The sequence below is a fragment of the Dasypus novemcinctus genome, chromosome 2 (genome assembly GCF_030445035.2).
Source record: "Dasypus novemcinctus isolate mDasNov1 chromosome 2, mDasNov1.1.hap2, whole genome shotgun sequence".
NCBI classification, from domain to species: Eukaryota; Metazoa; Chordata; class Mammalia; order Cingulata; family Dasypodidae; genus Dasypus; species Dasypus novemcinctus.
The window spans coordinates 67,336,717-67,358,861 of NC_080674.1; the positions used below are offsets into that span (position 1 = coordinate 67,336,717).

The 22,145-nt window shown below is 39.6% G+C and overlaps 1 protein-coding gene across 2 annotated transcripts in view; it reads left to right on the forward strand.

Moving 5' to 3' along the window:
• Positions 1-22,145, forward strand: part of NLN (neurolysin) — a 133,296-nt gene that overhangs the window by 80,493 nt on the left and 30,658 nt on the right. The window contains exons 8-9 of one of the 2 annotated variants that reach the window (XM_004465564.5): positions 5,852-6,218; positions 8,786-8,987. In XM_004465564.5, the coding sequence (XP_004465621.1) occupies positions 5,852-6,218; positions 8,786-8,987 (569 nt within the window). The remainder of the gene's footprint in view (positions 1-5,851; positions 6,219-8,785; positions 8,988-22,145) is intronic. The other variant, XM_004465565.4, reaches the window with a different exon arrangement.

Below are 22,145 nucleotides of genomic sequence, written 5' to 3' on the forward strand. Positions count from 1 at the left end.
AGGCAAGTGTAGGGTCTCTATATTATTCCATGGTTCAAAAATGGGTCACATTGTCTAGTCAAAGGATCACAGAGACCTACTAGGATTTTTCAGCTATCAACCAAGACTCTTTAGGTCTTTTCTCAGGCAAGACATCCAATGACAATATCATTTATTTTTCAGATTTCTCTGGAGAATTAAAACGTCTCTGTCACATCGCATTGTCGTGCTCCCCACTCTTGGTTCTCTTTGCCCTGTAATTTTTGTGACATTCCTTTAGCAAGTTAATCAAGATGTTGCATTCTTCAGTGTGCAAGTACAGAGATAAGTCAGGATGCATCTTGAGAAGAAGGTGATGAATCACAGCAGAGCAGCCCGACTCGTGGCCACTTGAGAGGGCTGAAGGACTAGGCACTTAGGAAGACTCCGGACCCCACTCTAGCTATGGGGAAACCCAGAGCCCCACTGGCTCTTTGTGGGGCGAAGGCTCCCACAGCTCCAAAGCCAGCCCAGACAGCCCCACCCCCACCACCTCATTTAATCTTAATATCCTTTTTTTTTTTTTTTTTTTTTTTGCTAAATTGTGTTAGAAGTACTTAAATTGTTAAAATCCGCTTTCACTCCACTGGATCTGCAGTGACCATACATTAGTTCACTGATATATATGCTGGCATGGTATTTGACATGTAGCAGGTGTTCCATAAATGGTAGCTATGTATTATTCTATAATTCATTTATTCATTTATAAGACATTTATGAAATAACTAACTTACATTATACACTAATATAAATGGTAGGACTAGAGAAGGGAATAGATAAGGCTCCTTTCCTCAATGAGTTTTCTGCTCAGTTCACAGAGATGTGAACTGATAAATGTCATATAGTCTCATACATGTGATGTAAAAGAACGACACTGAGTGTGTGGTGAGAATGTTTCCTTTAGTGATGACTACATGAACTGAGTTTTTTTCTTAGTAACTACCTGATTAACTTAATTTCTTTATGGCAGTATTCTCTGTAATTTAAAATGGGCATTTTCCATCAGAGTTTTTCTCTTGCTACCTATATTCATGTATTTTCTCACAGGTCTAATCAGAATTATATCTCTTTGTATCCTCCATGAGCAACCTCCTGTCTCGTCACAGCATTCTTCAGACTGTTGCCTCCAGCTCAAATGATGGGATTTTCTCCTAAATGACTATGTCCCTTACAGAGCCAAGCAGGGGTGTTTTTTTTTTTTTTAAAGATTTATTTTATTTATTTATTACTCCCCAGCCCTCTCATTGTTTGCACCTACTGTGTCTATTCATTGTGTACTCATCTTCTTTTCTTTTTTAGGAGGCACAGGGAACCAAACCCAGGAGCTCCTGTGTGGGAAAGAAACACCTAATTACTCAAGCTACCTCAGCTCCCTGCTTTTTTGTATCTTTTTCATTATGTTTTCCTCCTTGTGTCTCTTGGTACATCATCTTGTTGCATCAGCTTGCCACACTAGCCCATCGCATCAGCTCACTGTCTTGCTCATCTTCTTTAGGAAGCACTAGGAACCAAACCTGGGACCTCAGTCACTTGAGCCACATCTGATTCCTGCCAAGCAGTTTTCATCTTATACACTGTAGCAATTTGATATGGTTATGAATTCCAAAAATAGATATTGGATTATGTTTGTGATCTGGTCTGTACCTGGGTGTCATTGACTTATAACTGGGGCTTTGATTGGGCTGCATCAATAGGGTGTTGAGTCCCCACCCCTTGGTGGGTGGAGACTCATGGATAAAAGGCACAGCAAAGGACAGAGTTGAGGGCTTTTGATGTTGGAGTTTTGATGGTGGAGTTTGATGCTGAAGCCTTAAGCTGGAGCCCTGGGAAGTAAGCTCACAGAGAAAAGAGAAGCCAGCTCCAGAAAGAGAGGAACCCTGAACCCAGAGAGAAGCAAGACCCTGGAAGGGGGGAACCCAGGAAGCTGAACCCTCACAGCTATCGGCAGCCATCTTGCTCCACCACATGAAAACAGACTGATGAGGGAAGTAATTTATGTTTTATGGCCTGGTATCTGTAAGCTCCTACCCCAAAGAAATACCCTTTATAAAAACCAACCAATTTCTGGCATTTTGCATCAGCACTCCTTTGGCTGACTAATACAGAACTTGGTACCAAGGAGTGGGGAAGTGCTTTTGTGATTACCGAAATGCTCTGATGGTTTTATAAATGGGTAAGGGGTATTTTTTGGAGGAATTATGAGATGCTTGATGGAAAAAGCCTAGATTGCTTTGAAGAGATTGTTGATAGCAATATGGATGCTAAAGAGACTTTTTTTGATGCCTTAGAAGTAAATGATGAAACTATTAGTGGAAACTGGAGGAAAGGTATCCATGTTTTAAAGTTGCAGAGAATTTAGCAAGATTAACTCCTGGTGTTTTATGGATGGCAGAACTTGAAAATGGCAAGCTGCCCCTTTAACTGAAGAAAGTTTCCAAAGTAAAGCTTGAGAATGCGACTTGGCTTCTGCTTGCCGCTTATATAGCAAAAATGCTAGATGGGAGAGATATGCTGAGGACTGAACTGTCAGGCTCAAAGAAAACAGAAACTGATTCCTGGAAATTCCAAGTCTCTGGAAATCAAGCTCTCAGATGAAAGTGCCCCTTTGGAGGACTTACCTAAACTTGGAACTTGTGAATCAGGATTGAAGATGCAGTTATCTCAGAAAGACTTGTGGAAAATCTTACTATCTAATGGCTTGGACCCCTGCTTTCTGCATGCTAAACCAACAAGGTTTTTGAGAGAGCTGGATGAACAAAACCACTGTTAGCCTGGAATAAAACGGACATGGAAAGGAGAGATTGAAGGAGAAACAGGTTTAAGAGGAAAACCATGGAAGCTGAGATCTGGAATTAGGACTTCACCTTGGGCGGAGAGAGGAACCCCACCCACATGTATAGAGAGGGTGAGTTTGCCCCAGCCTTTGAAGAGGGTGGATGTTCCTGTCCAATGTTCTGGGAGAGTTTTGCTACCCCAGGGCATAGGGAGGGTGGAGCACATTCCCCAAGAATTAGGGCAGTTAAGGTCAGCACCTCACAGGTCTGAGAGGGGTGGACCTGTCCTCCAAAGGTTAGGGAAGGCCAGGTAGTCAACTCATTGCTCTGAGAGGGTTGAGCCTGTATACCAAAGGTTAGGGGGAATGTTGTCTTCACATACTAGGAGGGTTAAGACTCTAACTCAGAGTTTACGTAAGGTGTGGCAATCACCCCAGCACTCTTGGAGGGAGAGATCTGGAGCTTGGTTGACATCCAGATGCTCGATGAGGGTGAAACCAAGAAAATGGCCATTGGGTAAATCATTGAAAAGGGTGGGTCCCCATATCGCCCCAAGGAAAAGAAACCATCATTTTAAGAATGACTTTCAGACTGAAATCAAATGGAGGATGCCCTGCAGGTTTACTGAACTGTAAAGGACCTGGGACTCATGTTTCCCTCCTGATTTCTACTTACTGTAATGAAAATGTTCTTTGTCCATTTGTATATTGGAAATAGATAAATTACTTTGTAAGTTTCAGAGGTCTATAGCAGACAGGACTTTGCCCCAAGACAAACTGTATTTCTTTAAATTGATTATGATAGGATTTAGTACTTGCATTGTTACTAATTTCAGGTTTTTTTGAATATTGTAATGTCTTTTTGGAATTCAGAGGGTGGAATGTAGCAGTTTGATTTAGTTATGAATTCCAAAAATAGATATTGGATTGTGTTTGTAATCTGGTCTGTACCTGGGCAGAATCATGATTGGTGCTTTGATTGGGCTACGTCATTAGGGCGTTGAGTCCCTGCCTCTTGGTGGGTGGGGGACTCATGGATAAAAGGCATGGCAAAGGACAGAGTTGAGGGCTTTTGATGTTGGAGTTTTGATGGTAGAGTTTGTTGCTGACGCCTTTAACTGAAGCCCCAGGAATTAAGCTCACAAAGGAAAGAGAAACCAGCCCTAGGAAGAAAGGAACCCTGAGCCCAGGAAGAAGCAAGCCCTGGGAAGAAAGGAACCCTGAGCCCAGGAAGAAGCAAGACCCTGGAAGGGAGGAACCTTGGAAGCCTGAACCCTTGCAGCCATCTGCAGCCATCTCACTCCAACACATGAAAATAGACTTTGGTGAGGGAAGTAACTTGTGCTTTACAGCCTGATATCTGTAAGCTCCTACCCCAAATAAGTACCCTTTATACAAACCAACCAATTTCTGGTATTTTGCATCAGCACCCTTTTGGCTGACTAATACACATACCTAACAAGTTAGAAAGAAAACTTATATAATAAGAGCCTACTCATTTAACCAAATATGGTGAAATAGTCACAAAATTAACCACAGTATGTAGTACTCAGAAGTTTCTCCAACTAAAAAGTGGAATTGCTTTGTCTAAACAGACTGTCCTGATGGGAATGAGGTAGTGATTATCTAAACTCACTGAGCACTTTTTTTACTTTTTTAATTGAAGTTTATCATTAGTACTTGTTTATGGATATTATTCATTAATACCCAGAAACAATAAGAGTATAGTAAAAGTTTGAACTTACAAAATAAACATGCATAACATCACACATGGCTGCCATATATTACTCCACCACTAATACCTTGCATTGCTGTGAAACATTTGTTACAAACTATGAAAAAACATTATCAAAATATTACTACTGGGGAAAGCAGACTTGGCCCAGTGGATAGGGCATCCGCCTACCACATGGGAGGTTCACGGTTCAAACCCCCGGCTGCCTTGACCTGTGTGGAGCTGGCCCATGCGCAGTGCTGATGCGCGCAAGGAGTGCCGTGCCACGCAGGGGTGTCCCCCACGTAGGGGAGCCCCACGCACAAGGAGTGCGCCCCATAAGGAAAGCTGCCCAGCGCAAAAGAAAGTGTAGCCTGCCCAAGAATGGCGCCACATACACAGAGAGCTGACACAACAACAAGATGATACAACAAAAAGAAACACAGATTTCCGGTGCCACTGATAAGGATAGAAGCGGTCACAGAAGAACACACAGTGAATGGACACAGAGAACAGACAACTGGGGGGGTGAGAGGGGAGAGAAATAAAGAAAAAATAAATCTTTAAAAAAATATTACTACTGGTTATAGCCCATATCTTACATTTGGTGCATTTTTGCCCCAACCCACCCAGTTATTATATATTTGTTATAGTTCATGAGAGAATGCTCTCATATTTGTTTGGTTAACCACAGTTCATCTTCCACCAGAGGATTCATTTTGTTACACAGTCCCGTGCTTTGTACAGTCCATTCAAAATGCGCACTCAGTGGCTCTCATATTCATCACAGAGTTGTGCTGTCATCACCCCAGTCAATTTTAGAATGTTTTCAACACTCCAAAAGGAAAAATCCCCAAACCCCTTATACCCCTCAATTGTCCCTTAGAATTGATAGAATATCATTGAACACTTTTTAGATAATACTGATTAGAGGTCACGTCTCATTGGTTTGCACTGGCTTTCTGAAGAGCCTAAACTGGCTGAAGAATAATCAAGCATATGAGTTTAGTTTCCCTATTGCTTTGGTTTCCTGAATCACACGTTCTTATGAATTCTCTGAGATAAACTTCAGCTTCATTAATTCTGTTTGATACCCTGGTAGGAGCCATAAAATAAATCACTCTGAAGAGAAAAGCAGTTCTTCTGTAATAGAGCCTGCTTCCCTCCTTCTTTCCCTCTCTGCGTCCTTTCTTCCTTCTTTCCTTCTTTCCTGCTTGCATGCTTTCTTATGTACCTCCATTGAGTGCCACAAAGGAGGAGGCATCTTGCTAAAATATTGGTTGTATATATAAATGTGTTTCCTCCCAAGAGCAAGAGATCACTAACTTTTCCCACTCCTCCCACAGATGATTTAAGCCAGAAGTTAAAACCCTTGGGTGAGGCAGAACGAGAGTTTATTTTGAATTTGAAGAAAAAGGAATGTGAAGCAAGAGGTTTTGAATGTGATGGGAAAATCAATGCCTGGGATCTACATTACTACATGACCAAAACAGAGGAACTCAAGTACTCCATTGACCAAGAGATCCTCAAGGAATACTTCCCAATTGAGGTGGTCACCGAAGGCTTGCTCAACATCTACCAGGAGTTGTTGGGACTTTCGTTTGAGCAAGTGGCAGATGCTCATGTTTGGAATAAAAGTGTTACACTTTACACTGTGAAGGATAAAGCTACAGGAGAAGTGCTGGGACAGTTCTACTTGGACCTCTATCCAAGGTACTGAGGATTGCATTGTTGGAAGTGATACTAGGGATTCAACTCCTACCCAGTTTAAGATTCTTCTCTTCCATTTTGCTCACGTGTGGTTCTCAGTATAGGGGCTCCATCACTTGCTTGGCACGTTATTTTATTTTTCTGTGCCTCAGGTATTTTTTTTTACCTCTATTCCTTGTCCTATACATTGGGTATACTGATAGTACCTGCTTCATAGGATTATTGTAAGGATTAAATTGGTAATTACATGCAAAGCATTTAGAAGAGTACCAAGCACATAACAAGTGCTTAATAAATATTGGCTGCTATCATTTTCATCATCCATTGAATACACTGCATTTATTTAATTTAAAATAAACCCCCCAAAATGTTCATTTTTCAGGAAATCTGCCAGTACTGTTAAATTTATGGCCAGTCCCCTCAGTTTGCCCAGAGAAAGCATCTGGCCCTGTATAGTGTCTACTTTTTCCACCAGATTCACTAGCTTATTAGTCATAGTTATTTTTAAAACCGTGATAGCTCCAAGGTCTTTGAGATACCCGAGTCTGGTTCTTTGGTTTGCTTTGCTTCTTGACAATATATTCTCCCCTCTACCCACCTCCACCCCCACTTGCATCTTTTTATGCCTCACAATTTTCTTTAAAAGCTAGACTTTTGGCTAGGATAGTAAAAACCGGGCAAGTTGTTTTTATGTCTGGAAATGAACACACCTTTTCCTCAACTAAGCCTTTAATGTGAGTGTTTGTTTTACTCTAGTAATTTAGCTGGGTTAGGGGTTTATTATCACCATAGTTCCTCTTGTTGCACCACAAGATTCAAATTTCTGTACTTTCACCTGTGATTAGAGTAGGAACTGGTTGTCCCTAGAGTTTTCATCGGTGTCTGTTCAGCCCTCAGCTTTAGGTCTTCCCTGTGTACTCTTCTTCAGAGCAGGTCTCTCTCAAAGCTCTTGCTCCCCTCCCAGCAACAGACTGCTGTTTTTTGTTCCTCACTGCTTGTTAGGAAAAGGGAAGCCTCCATCCTGGGCAGCCTTCGTGCCCCTGGGGATCCAGAGCGGGACCTACTTGGTGATCCTGCCCCATTCTCAGCTGTCGGTCAGGACCCAGGCCCATGGTCTTGCCCCTTCCTTCAGGGGTAGAGGGTTTTCTCCCTGTTCCCTTCCTCCATCAGTTCAAGAGATTTCTTCTGAAGGAAAAAGTGGTGAAAAGGACCTAGTCAGTGCTCCATGCCTCAACTACAGTGGCTGCTCCCTTCCCTCAGGTCTGCACCAGAGCCGATTTCTCAGTGCTCCTGCCCTGCCTCCAGGCTCTTTTGTGCACACCTCATGAGGCCCTTAAAGAACACCCTGCAACTGGATGGTAAAATGTCCCTTACTTATAGCCCCCAACGGTTATACGCTTTCCACTGGCCCACTCTAGCCTTTAGGAATTTTATTAAAGGCTTTAATATTTATTTAAATATTACATTTTTAATAAATTTATTTAAAACCCTACTTAGTGGTATCTGGCAGTGTCTGCTCTAGGTAAGTAAGCCCCAGCTAAGAAAGTACTTGCTTGCCCTCTCTCCTAGGAGGTACCTATTTTAGATTGTCAGTTGATTGCAATTTGACCTCAGTTCTCCATGGATTTGAGAAAAGTTGTGATTTGCAGGTGCCCCAGCATGTTTCCCTTGCTTCCGTTGTATTGTTGTAAGGATAGGAGCAACTGCCTATCCAGCTTTGTATGTCTTAATAGGATGCTAGAAGAAAACTAGTTTCCTTTTAATTTGAATAGCTTCGGAAAGAAGAAAATAGAGTAATGAGAGTCCCTAAGAAAAGACAACAGAAAAACTTATGTGCAAATAAAAACAAAGCAAACTGTACAATCCATCCCAAATCTGAATGAACTGTTAGTCTTCTGAGGAAAAAAAGAAAGAAAGAAAACATTCTCCTGAATGTGAAGTCTAATGGCCTATGGCTTTTGGAAGGACCATCACTGGTACCACATTGTCCAAGAAGAGAAGACTTTCTAGTATAATTTATGCTTTTTCCAAGGTTAAATAAAAGGATCCTGTTTCAAAAAAAGCCTGTCTAGTTTATAAAAGGAGCTCATTTAATTGTGAGAACTGATTCTTTCCTCCTTGAATAAAAGGAATTTAGTTTTTTATCAATTCTAATTTTTAAGGGAAAAACTATCTGGTGAATCAAACTATCTTTTATTTGAAATTTTTTTCAACATTAAGGAAAGCTGAATTGACTACATCTTTGAAGAAGAAAAGTGGGAGCTCATTAAAATAAATTGGACATTTATCTATATACTAAATTTGGTATAGATTCTTAATTATCATATTAAGATTTTTCAGCAGAAGAAACCTTAGAGATACAACCTGAGGGAAAAGGTGGTGGAGTTTGTGTCTTTTTAATTTTAGTTTTCCCTTTTTAACCAAACTTTGACCTATTTTCCAAAAGGCAAGTGAAATGTATTAAGCATCTTTTGGTATCTAATATGGCTTCATGACTGTTAGAGACCTTGCCAGTGTTGTTGCTAGAGAAGAGTATTCATATCTAACTGATCTATGTTTCTGGTTCCTAGGGAAGGAAAATACAACCATGCAGCCTGTTTTGGTCTCCAGCCTGGCTGCCTTCTCCCTGATGGGAGCCGGATGATGTCTGTGGCTGCCCTTGTGGTGAACTTCTCACAGCCAGTAGCAGGTCGTCCCTCTCTCCTGAGGCACGATGAGGTGAGGACTTACTTCCATGAGTTTGGTCATGTCATGCATCAGATTTGTGCACAGGTGAGTCATTTTTATAGTAAACCTACCAATTTCCTCTTGCTTTTCCAGAGTTTTTTTCACTGCTGTAAGTTTCTCCACTTAATGTGTCTTCAGACACTGAACGTGGTTGAGAATTTCATAGACTTTCTGAAAAAAATACAATTTTTTTCTAATTGTGTCCTTTCACAACATATTTTTACTCAGAGATTGTTAATCCACTGATGAAAGAGCTTCACTGAATACCAATATATGGATAAAGGAAAAAGATTATTAAGGAAAGATTATAAATGCTATGCTTTTTCCTTTTAACTATTTTTTCTCCACAGCAATTTGGTATAAACTTCAAAGATAAACAGAGATATTATCTGCCTCTTTCAACTCTCTCAGGCCATTTATATATTTTTTAATCACTTTTGATTTTTTAAATTTATTTTTTAAAGCAGTTGTAGGTTTACAGAAAAATCATGCAGAATGTACAGAGTATTTCCCCCACACACACACACAGTTTTCCCTATTATTAACATTTTGCGTTAATGTTATACATTTGTTACAGTTGATGAGCCAATATACTATAATTATGTTATTAAAGTCCATAGTTTCTGTTAGGGTTTACTCTTTGTGTTGTATAATTCTTTATTGTTGTGGGTTTTTTTTTATTTTGTTCTGGTAACATATATACATAAAATTTCCTATTTTAAGCACTTTTAAGTATACAATTCATTTTATACTAACAGTGTTGTGCTACCATCACCACCACCCACTACCGAAACTTTTCCATCACCCAAGTAGAAACACCATACTAATTAAGCATTAACTTCCCATACCCCACCTCTGCCCCGGCTCTGGTAACCTGTATTCTAATTTCTGACTATGAGTTTGCATATGCTAATTATTTCATGTTAGTGAGATCATACAATATTTTTCCTTTTTTGTCTTGCTTATCTCAACATGATGTCTTCAAGGTTCATCCATGTTTGTAGCATATCCAGAACTTCATTCGTTTTTATGGCTGAATAATGTATGCCATTGCTTTAGTTTGCTAAAGGCTGTCATGCAATACACCAGAAATGGTTGACTTTTACAATGGGGATTTATTACTTTATAAGCTTACATTTCTGAGGCCATGAAAGTGTCCAAATCAAGGCATCATCAGGAGGCGCTTTCTCCCAAGCTGTAGCTGTGGGTGATCAGGCACATGTTCGTGTTCACTTATCTCTTCCCTCTCTTTCAGGCCTTGTTGCTTTTACCTTCTGGCTTCAGTAGCTTCCTTTCAGATTCTGTGCTCCTTTGATTTCAGCTTCTGGCTCTCAGGGCCTTCTTACTCAGCTTCTGGGGATTTTACTCTGTTTCTGTGGCTCCACCAATCCCTGTTTATAAAGGACTCCAGTAAAAGGATTAAGACCGACCCTGGGCTATGCCTCCCTGGAGTAATCAAATCAAATGCCCCTTAACCCAGAATCTAATCAAAGGTTCACAGTAGGTTCACACCCATAGGAATATACCTATTTAAGAACATAATTTTCTCGAGTCCACAAAAGACTCAAATTTATATATTTATCACATTTTTGTTATCCACTCATCTCTTGATGGGCATGGGTTGCTTCTACCATTTGGCTGTTGTGAATGATGCTGCTAAGAACATTAGTGTACAAATATATTCTTTTTTTAAAATAACAAATATTTTGTAGCACCTCTCTTTTTTAGCCTCAAATTAAAATCATAGATAATATAATCTAACTATGCACAGAATTTGCTGGGGTAGAAGGAGGGAATGCAATAGATTGTAACTGATTTCTCTTTATTTCTGAAAGTGGAAAGTACATTTCTTCTCAACTTTGTAATGCAGTCCAAAAAGTTCAGACCCAAAGTAATTTAGGTTGTACCGTATGAACTTGCTGATGATTTTATCATTTTTGACACACGAAAACATCTACTTCAGTAGCTCAACCTAATCATTTGTATTTACTGATGTAAACAGAAATTGAGGGATAGTTTTCTAAATTTGAAATCTCTATGAGTCTCTAAAGGTAAACTTTTTTTAATAACCTTTTTATCTTAGAATAGTTTTAGATTTGAAAAAAAGTTGCAAAGATAGTACAGAGATTGCCCATACAGTACTCACCGAAGTTTCCCCTGTTGTTAAGATCTTACAGGAGATGGGACGTGTCTCAAACAATTGAATGCCTGCTTCCCATATGGGTGGTCCCAGGTTCAATCCTTGGTGCCTCCTAAAAACAAACAACAAGCAAACAAATGAAAAAACCAACTCAGAGGAGCCCATATGGCTCAGTGGTTGAGCACCATCTGCCCACATGCAAGGCCCTGGGTTCAATCCCTGGCCCCAGTACTTAAAAAAAAAAAAAAAAATCTTACAGGGTACACCGTTTTACAACTAAGAAACCACCATTGTTATGATACTCCTAACTATCCTCCACACTTTATTTGGATTTTACTATATTTTCTCTGATGTCCTTTTTCCATACAGAGAATTTTTAAAAACCTATTTAGAGTTCTAAATGAATAGAAAAGATATTTATTTTGTTTTCAAATGGTAATACTTGGGCATCACTATGCAGTAAGACATAATGAAGTATTCAGAGATTTGCACTATATGTAAATAACCCTGAATACAGGAACAATAACTATAGACTGATATAAGTGGTTTGCATTCTCAACTCAAATCCAAGAATGGTATTGCCAGCTGCAACGTGATTTTTTCCAAAATGGTGAACATCTCCTAGGAAGCTTTCAAATAAAAAGATATAATCTAACTTTAATTTATACATTGGAAATTAAAATTATATAGAATAATTTCTATATTAAAAAAAATGTACAATGGGGTTAGGAGTTTCTAGGCTCATTAATTATTAATGGTTTTTAAAATTTATATGAATATCCAATGGGACATCTGAAAGACATGTAGGATATGGGATCATTTTTTGTTGCCTGACATATGTGGAACAGTTCTGGATATCTGGCATACCTAGGACCCAGAGAAGCCCCTAATCATTAAAATAACCAAAAATATACCACTCATTTCAAAACACCACTACCATCTTTGTTGGAAAACTATTTTAGTTTTTTCAACCTTTTTATCTTTACATCCTGGTGCTTCCGTCTTTTATTAAAAAGGAAGTGAGGGGAAGCAGTCATGGTTCAACTGATAGAGCATCCGCCTACGATATGGAGGGTCCAGGGTTCTATACCCAGGGCCTCCTGACCCGTGTGGAGCTGGTCCTTGCTCAGTGCTGCCAGGCGCCAGGAGTGCTGTGCCACACAGGGGTATCCCTCGTATAGGGGAGCCCCACATGCAATGAGTGGGTCCCGCAAGGAGAGCTGCCCCGTGTGAAAAAAGCACAGCCCTCCCAGGAGTGGCACCGCACACATGGAGAGCTGATGCAGCAAAATGATGCAACCAAAAAAAAAAACAGAGACACAGTTTCCCAGGGCCGCCTGATAATACAAGGGGACGCAGAACACACAGCGAATGGACACAGAGAGCAGGCCATGGGGAGGAGGGGAGGGGAGATAAATAAATAAAATAAATCTTTTTTAAAAAAAGGACATTTCCTTGTGACCTTGTGATCTATTAACTTTAATAATAATTTAAAAAATAAAAAATAAAATAAAAATTTTTTTAATTAAAAAAAAGCAAGTGAGACCAGGAGAGGAATTAGGATATACATCTGTCCAGACAAATAAGTCCTGATAACAGTGGTTTCTACCTTCTCTTTAATCCTAGGAGAGGGAATCCTCCAGAATATCTAAACATTCTTTCTTTTTTTAACTTTTTTTTAAGTGATTTGAAAGTATTATCACAGAACTTATTTCCTGAAATATTTATTATATTGAACTTCCACCAATGTCCATTCTGTGGATGAGATTTTAATTAGGATATCCAATTTCCAGTTTTCTAAACTGTTTTTATGAGAAATTTTGAAAAATCATTTCTTAATTTCAGACTTAAAGGAAGTTATTTAGATTATCCAAGATCTAGTTATATATTTATACATAGATAAACAATGGCCTACTTTTACAGCAGTGGTGCCTAACTTTTTTGGATCTGAGGGCCCTTTTTAGAAAAAGCTGTGGATAAGTCTTCCAAAAAACACACCTACTGATACATCCAGGATTTCACCCAGAATTCCAAAGGACTCAAAGGCCCTTGGATCCAAGCCATAATGGGTCCCAAGCTAAAAACTCCTAGATTACAGCATGTTTCCTCCTTTTATGGATTTTATTATAGACGGATGATTTCACAAGGAAGTAATTTGATCTCTTAATCACATTAAGATAATAGACCTTCCAATAGTGTTTTCAGGCACAGTCCTCTTATAACCTTAATAATATAGGCTTACAATGTATCATCATGCAGTTCTCCACAATGCTTTACATTGTTGTTATTCCTTATTAGTCTTGATCCTTTGGGATAGACACTATATTTTCTGGTACTCTGACATTTCGGACCTCTTCGGGCTAGTGACTGAGCAATAAATATTGCACTCACCAGTTTGCTATCTGTCTTGAAATTGTGCACTATTCTCAGTAGTTGGAGTTTCGCCTAACCTTATTCATGAGCACAAAATGTGTCATACATATGAATAGTGTGTTAGTACAGTCCTTTGCTTGGTCATCTCCTCGTGAGATTATCTCAGAATAACCTCTTGTTTTTTTTATGAATCCTTTCAGATATTTTAAGAACTTCTAAGATACCCATATTTGAAACCAGTGGTAGCTACTTTTGTCTTAAACATAATAAGCACAGATCCATATTGGCAACTTTATAACAATTTCAAAATCTTTTGTACTGACCTGAATGGGGTGGAACTGAGTAAGGAATTTAATAGCTTCTATGTTTAGTAATACTTTGACTTATCTATTTGAGAAAGTCTGCCATCCACATTCAGTAGATTGGTTTTAAGATATGATATATCTCAATGAGGCAAGTTAATACAGAGAAAGAGGGAAGAGGTGTCACAGCTGGAACCTGGCAGAGAACATGGCTGTGAGACCCTGCCCAGAAACCCCTTAAGGGAAGGTAGCTACTAAGAGCAAAGCCAGAAAAGACCCCGCTGAGACCCTGGCCAGAGTGTCCCATTTGGAACTCCCCGGGGTCAAGAGGAAGCCCCTGATAACTCCAAACAGGCCTCCCCATTGGTCCCAGGTCACTCAAAACAAAAGGCCTCATCATTGGTCCCCTGAGAGCTAACAGGTGGGGATCAAAAGGCAACCAATCAGAAGAACAAACAGCTGGGGCCACGTCCAACATTAGGAAAGGGGAGGAGCAAAGAACAGCTTTAGTAAAAGTAACCTCCCAACCTGAGGTACTCCTCTTTGCCTGGAGGTAGTCCGCATCCACATCTTGGGTGTGTACTTTTCTCTTTTCTCTCATTTCTCAATAAACTCTTTTTAATGACCTAACTAAACAAAAAAGAAGACTTAATTATTTCTCCCCCTCCTCCCTCATTGTTTGCACTCACTATCACTCTCTGTTCTACTTTTTTATGAGGCACTGGGAACTGAACCTGGGACCTCCCATGTGGTAGGCAGGTGCCCAACCACTTGAGCTGCATCCACTTCCCTCTTAAATTCTTTTATGTGACATAGCCAAGAACCTAGAGGAATCCAGTGCCTTCTGACTTATATCAGTGTTTGAGTTCTCCACTATGGCAGTTTGCAGGTTTGATGAGCAAGAGCTTGTTTGAGCTTGTCATAGTAATATTTAAATGTATCAACAGGAAAATCCAGTTTCAGACATGTAGATGTACTAGTTCAATATGTCTACTATCTCATCATTTAGGAGATGAGTTTCACCTGAATTTTCTTGTGTTTACATCACAAGGTAGGTAATTTTGAAGATAGCAATCAAGAGGAGCTATCTCTAGTATCTGTTCCTGTTTCTTGGCTTTATTGTGGTTTGGTATCTTGGTAATCACTGACCTTTTGAACTTTTGTGGAATAAAAGAATAATGCCTCTGAACAGCCTCCATTGTGAGGTCTGAGTTGGTTTGTTCACTAAAAGCAATCAGTACTGAGTTTTAAACTGTTAGCAATAATCATTTTAAGGCAACACGGTCAGAATTACAATAAAGCCTTTTTTAATTAAAAAGGAAAGAGATGGAGGAGGGGGAGGGGAAGCAAAAACCTCAAATTAGGGGATTTCAACTAATCTGTTAATTTGGTCAGAAGACTGAAAATAGAGCATCTTGTCCGCTCTAAGTATTTTGCTTTTGTTTTGTTTTGTTTTTCTTTTTTTTATTTTGCTCTAAGTATTTTGAATTAGATGTTGTTATAAATAAATACCCTGTATTACTCAGGAAGGCACCCTGGTGTTATGACCCGAGCAGTGGATTAATGTGTTTGTGGACCTGGCTGTATGACTTTTGGCAAGTTATTTGACCTTTTTGAACCATCATCACATTTTTTCTTATTCATAGAAATGGGGACAACAGTGATTCTTGTATTAGTGCCTACATCCTTCGAGTGCTGGGGCAAGTAAACTGTGTGAAAAGGCACTTGGGAAAATGTAAAGTGCTGTACATATTTGAAGTATTCTTACTCAGCTTATATATAATTCCACCCTCTTGGTTTCAGTAAGTAGCATACAACTTAAAACTTAACAAAAAGAAAAAGAATAGAAACTGCCACAAGGCAAGCTTACCCTCAGTGGATTTTAAGTGAAGATCTGTGGACGGTGATTGGAAGCTACCAGGTTAATGTTTGTGTTTTTGTTTGTTTCTTTTGTTCTGGTTTAGTTTTTTCTGCCTACTTAGAAGCAAGAACAGAATGAGCAACTTAGAGTTTTGGAGATGGTGGGCGATTAGTTGAAGAGAAATGTGGGAATGTTTATCTTCAACATTAATACGAAGGAATAATAGATACAGGAAGCTGAGGTCGAGTTTAATCAGACCAGCCAAGATCATACCTGGTTGGGCAGGCTGGGCAGGCCAAAAATAATAGCAGCTGCGTACTACTGAGCAGTTAATAAGTGCCAGGCGCTCTGCGCGGTGCTTTACAGTAAGTCATTTTATCCTCACTATACTCAGTGAAGTAGGTAAGTAGTAGTATCTTCCCCATGTTCAAAGTGGAAAAAAAAGCGAGACTTAGAAGGATTCAGAGATTGGCCCAAGACCTCCCAGTCGAGCTCTTCACCACTCTACTTTATATATATTGCCTGTAACCATTATTTACACTCAGCATGACCTGGAGACGCTGTGTCATGTGATCTGAATTTGGTCTCCCAAGTACGCATTCCCTTCGGATGGACTTTTTCTCACACGTTTCTTTTTTTTTTTTTTTAATTTATTTATTTAATTCCCCTCCCCTCCCCCAGTTGTCTGTTTTCTGTGTCTTTTTGCTGCGTCTTGTTTCTTTGTCCGCTTCTGTTGTCGTCAGCGGCACGGGAAGTGTGGGCGGCGCCATTCCTCGGCAGGCTGCTCCCTCCTTCGCGCTGGGCGGCTCTCCTTATGGGTGCACTCCTTGCGCGTGGGGCTCCCCTACGCGGGGGACACCCCTGTGTAGCAGGGCACTCCTTGCGCACATCAGCACTGCGCTTGGGCCAGCTCCACACGGGTCAAGGAGGCCCGGGACTTGAACCGCGGACCTCCCATGTGGTAGACGGACGCCCTAACCACTGGGCCAAAGTCCGTTTCCCTCTCACACGTTTCTTAAACGGTATTCTCTCTAAGTCAGTCTCATGAAGGTTTGCGTGGAATGAGAGAGTTTCTCTCGTACCACATTTACCTCAAGTGACCATTGAGGTTTCATCGCAGCATACAGTGAGTTATCAGTCAGCTGCAGCCTTTGCTATCATCCTGTCTCCCTATGCCTAACCCCTACATACTGTTAACATTTCTTACTTCACTGTCAGAGGTGATTTCTTTCAGGACCTTATTTTTTCAATATTTGCTTTGTTTGCTTCTACACACATGCACATTACATAGAATAAATGCTAAAGTTATAACCCAAAATCTAGTGATCTATAGGATGTTTATTTCTTTTGGGGGAGGAGCTTATTTCTTTCATTTGCTTACTGTATTTTCTACATTTTTTTAAATAGTGAAAATTGTTATATTTAGACTTAGCCAGCTGGACTCAGTTTAGATGATCTCAGTTCTGTTGGCAATGTCTGGAGCATCATAGTCAGGAGCCAGTCGAAAATATACCTTCTTCTCTCCACCAAGCCTAAGCAGGGTTGTTATCGGGTTTTGTCTAGGTTCTTGATTATGCTGCAGAAATTAATTTCAAGAGCACATCAAGGGAAGCAGATATGGCTCAACTGATAGGACGCCTACCACATGGGAGGTCCAAGGTTCAAACCCAGGGCCTCCTGGCCCAGGTGGTGAGCTGCCCCACGCGCAGTGCTGAAGTGCACAAGGAGTGCTGTGCCACACAGGAGTGTCCCCTGCGTAGGGGAGCCCCACGCACAAGGAGTGCACCCCGTAGGGACGCACTGTGAGAAAAAAAGCGCAGCCTGCCCACTAATGGCGCTGCACGCACAGAGCTGACGCAGCAAGATGACGCAACAAAAAGAAACACAGATCCCCGGAACCGCTGACAAGAGTAAAAGCGGACACAGAATAACACACAGCAGATGGACACAGAGAGCAGACAACAGAGTGGGGGGGGGGGGGAAGGAGAGAGAAATAAATAAAATAAATAAATCTTAAAAAAAAAAAAAAAGAACACATCAAGTGAGTTAGGCCAGTAATTTATTAAGATAGAGAGGGACAAGAAATGGAAGAACATAACAGATCATGGGTTTCAGATAGAGAGGAAGGGGCTGAAAAGTGATAAAGCAGCTCATTTACAGGCTACAGTTCCCCATTATAGATTATAAATGCCCAGGTTTTACTTGGCGTGGCCATCATGGCAGAGGAAAAACAGCAAGAGCAGGGCGCAGAAGACAGGAACAGGGGTCCCAAGGAGAGAGCAAATTGAGACCTTGCGCCTGCTTTTTGAACTATTAATTATTCTACCCTTTGGCTAATGGCAGGGGAGGAGTTCCAGCTGTTTGCTGTTTTGATTGATTCCCCCACCTGTCAGTCCCCAGGGAGGGTCCAATGATGAAGTCCTTGAGGAATATCCAGGGCTTCTCCTGGCTTCCAGAGGAATTTCTATACTGAATGGCAGACTCTTGGGGAGGGTCTTCCAGCAGCCATCTTGGGGTTACCGATGTCCATGTGGACCCTCTGCCAAGTTCCAGATCCTTCTGTTGATTCCCTATCTTACTAGCCTGCTTCAGGGTGTTGACCTTGGCCACGTCAGTGTTATAGAGCTTCTTCACAGCCTTTTTGATACGGAGCTTGTTGGCTTTGACATGTGGCAGAGAACACAAGTGTGTTGTTGACTTCCATTTTCATGACTGACTCAGCAATCAGGGGGCTTGATGATCGCATAGTGGCATAGCTTGTTTCTCCTGGGGGTAATCTTCCGAGGATATTTGGGCTGACTTTGGGGACGCAGAGTCCTGTGCCACCAGAAGGTATGGATCTTCATTTTTTGTGTGGCTGTGGATCCCTTTCAGCACTGCTTTGTTGTCCTTCAAAGCTTTTGCTTTGGCATCGGTTTTGGAAGAGGCAGGGACTTCCTTCAGTTTTGGTGCCATCTTGGTGAAAAGACTGTACGTATTTTTTACTAATTAGAAAAATGTTTTTATAAGAGAGAGGTATTTGATTCTTTAAGATGCAAAGTTATCTACTGTTCTAATATGTTATTCCAGGTGTGGTAGGATGGGTTTCAAAATAAAAGATTTAGTATCTTGAATGTTTAGAATTTCACTTGGGGACATGAACACAAAAATTAAAAATTAAAAACAAAATTATTAAGTACCACAATAAAAATTAAATACTTATTCTGACAGAAGACAAGAAAAGAGGTTATGTTAGTTTGGAGGCTGGCTAAGAGGTCAGGTAAAATATGATCTTAAGAGAAAATATCTTAGAGTTATTTAAGATTGGGTCTTTGTACAGAAACATTTTCCTCACAGCTTCATTCATTTCACAGATACTTATGCGCACCTATTACTTTTCTGGCTATATGCTGAACTTTGGAAATTTAGTTGAATGATTCCTGAATTAGGCAGCATTTGAGATTGAATAGTACTTTTATTTGTTTTCATCTAAAAAGTCTCTTATTTAGAGCAATAACCCGTAGAACATTTGGCGTTTTAATACAACAAAAGCTCAGGCAACAGTTTTTAGAGCTACAGTTCATATAATTGCGTTTGAGCTCACACTGTGTTATATTACTTAAGTTCATTTATCTTTATAGAATCAAATCATCAGTTGAAGAGTCTGTTAACCTTGTAAAAATTATACTTTAAGCATCCTATTTTTGTTTTAAAAGATGATAAAGAAAAATCTCATCTTCATACAACTTTCTTCCTCTCAATAACTTCTAACCAAATAGAAATCTAAGTTTATATTGTTTTCTACACTTGCGTTACCAAAATATTTCCTTCATCAGTAGTGCCCTAAAGCTATTTGAAGTGTCACCTGCAAAATTATTTGTTAATTGGATTATTTTGTCTTGTTTATTTTAGGATAAGAATACTCTGCTATATCTAGAAGGTATATTAGCCTTGGTAGTTACCATATCCCACAAAACTACTCAATTCAACACCTTTGAATCTTTCATATTAAAAACTATATAAAGTATTTTGACATTCTTTGGATTGTAATTTTAAAATGGGAGAGTAATAATTCAGCAGCCATTGCTATTTTTCCCGAGAGAGCTCATCAGGCTGCTAGATTCTCAGCTTTGCCTGTGGTTTTTATGTGTGGACGTACATAGTAACTGACTATGGATTCCTTTTACTTTAGAATTTAGTTTGCTGAAAACAGAGCTTTTGAATTTTGTAAGTTTTTTTGTACTCCTAGTTTGAAAAATATTTAAATGATGTTGCCCAAAGGGCACACAGGGAAACAGCATGACTGACTTTCGGGAAATTAGTAGGCAAAAGGGTTATTTTTAGCTTTTACTCCATGTAAACATTTCCTTTTGTTCTTTAGAAGACATTGTTGATGTGTTCATTCATTTGTGGTATTTCCCGCCCTCCCCCCATGAGATGGCTTTTGGATATAATAAGCCCTCTCTTCTCCTCTCTGGGTGACATAACTGTTTGGGTTCCTATTTTATTCCATTTTAACTCTACCTCATGAGTTATTCATTTGTTCATGTTTTCTCTGGATACTTAGCCCTCCGCCAACCCCTCCCTTCCCCACACACATATAATGTTATTTGGGATTGATTGTTTATCCCTGATCTGTCTTTGAAAAATGTTCCCACAAGAAGGATATGTAGTTTAAATTTTTGTTAAACTATTATATTGTGGTAGCTGATGGTGTTATTTTCCTTTTGTTTGCTCTGGGAATATCTTTTTTTTTTTTAGCAAATTTTTTTTACTGGGAGTATCTATTTAAAACTGTAATCTTTAAAAAATTATGCAAGTAGTATTACAAAAATCCATACCATTCCAAATCCAGGGCAGATGGTTACAAAGGCAGCCTTTACCCCTCAGCCTTATGCTTGACCTTTGAAACATCTTCTAGTATACAGACAAAGTCAAACTTCTCAGTAAGTACACTGCAACCTCAATCTGACTCTTCTCTGATAGGGGAGTATCTTGATATAAGACATGTTCATTTTAGATTACTTCCCAAAAAATCTAGTTATTCTGTAATATTGTAATTTAACCCTTTCTTCACTTTTTAAAATAAGATAGTCACTATTGCAGTAGTAGTTAAGATTGTGGGTTCTAGATGAGGATTGTGGTTAATAGAAATACAAAAATGTTCCTCTATTACAAGGTATTAAGAATATGGTGTTAACAGGGGAAAATACAACCAATATAACTTATAGACTATAGTTAACAAAAATATTATAATATTTTTGTAGCAAAGGCAAAGAAGATACTATATCAATGCTAAAGGTAAAAAAAAAAGAATATGATTTAGTTTCATGAGATATTAAGATGATTAAGCAATTTTTTTCTTGATTTTCTTCATTAACAAAGAGACCTTGGTCCTTGATCATGTCGTTTAATCTGTTCTCATTTTCATCTTTCAGAACAATGGAGAAACATTGAGTTTGTTTTCAGGATTAAATAAGATTATTTCTTTTTGTTTTATATATATATATTTATTTTTATATATTTATAATATATATAAATATATATTTATCTACCCCCACCTACCCCTATTGTTGCTCTCTGTGTCCATTTGGTGTGCTTTCTTCTGTGTCTGCTTGTCTTTCTCTTTAGGCAGCACCGGGAACTGATCCTGGGACCTTCTGCAGAGAGGTGCTCAATCTCTTGCAGCACCTCATCTCCCTATTGTGCTGCATCTCTTATTGTCTCTCCTCTGTGTCTCTCTTTGTTGCATCATCTTGCTGCACCAGCTCTCCTTGAGCCAGCTTGCCACTCAGGCCAGCACTCCTGAGTGGGCCAGCACTCCACTCAGGTCAGCTCACCACATAGGCCAGCACTTCTGCAAGGGCCAGCTCACTGCAAGGGCCAGCTTTCTGCCTGGGCCAGCTCGCCTTCACCATGAGGACCCAGGCATCGAGCCCTGGACCTCCCATATGGTAGACAAGAGCCTAATCGCTTGAGCCATATCCACTTCCCCTGGATAGATTCTTTAGAATAATGCTTTCATGATTTGTTAAGCTGCCTTTTGTGTGTTATTTTATTTGTTGAAGTTGAAATAAAGTTTAAAAAACCATTAAAAGATTTGCAAAGATGTAAAAAAAAAGAAAAAAAGATTGTGGGTTCTGGAGTCCGACCTCATTGTTCAAATACTAGCTCTAACATTTATCTCTGTATGCCTCAGTGTCCTGATCTCAAAAGTAGAGTTAACAATACTTCTTTCATACAGTTGTTTTGGAATTTTAGTCAGAAAATCTGCCTAAAAAGTCTAGCATTATGCCTGACATAGTAATGTTTCAATAGATGTTGCCTAGTATTGGAATTAATATATCAGATTGTTTTGTCTATAATGTAGGGTGGGGTTATTTTAGAAGATTATATATCTGAATGAGGCAAAATATTTGATTTTCTGAAATCCCTTGCCTCTTTCCCTATAACAATTTTTTCTTGAGATGCCCTCAACAGAGGTGGCCTAATTCCAGCTCCTAGTGAATTTAGTTTCCCTTGGGCCTTCAGTATTTACAGCTCTTCAC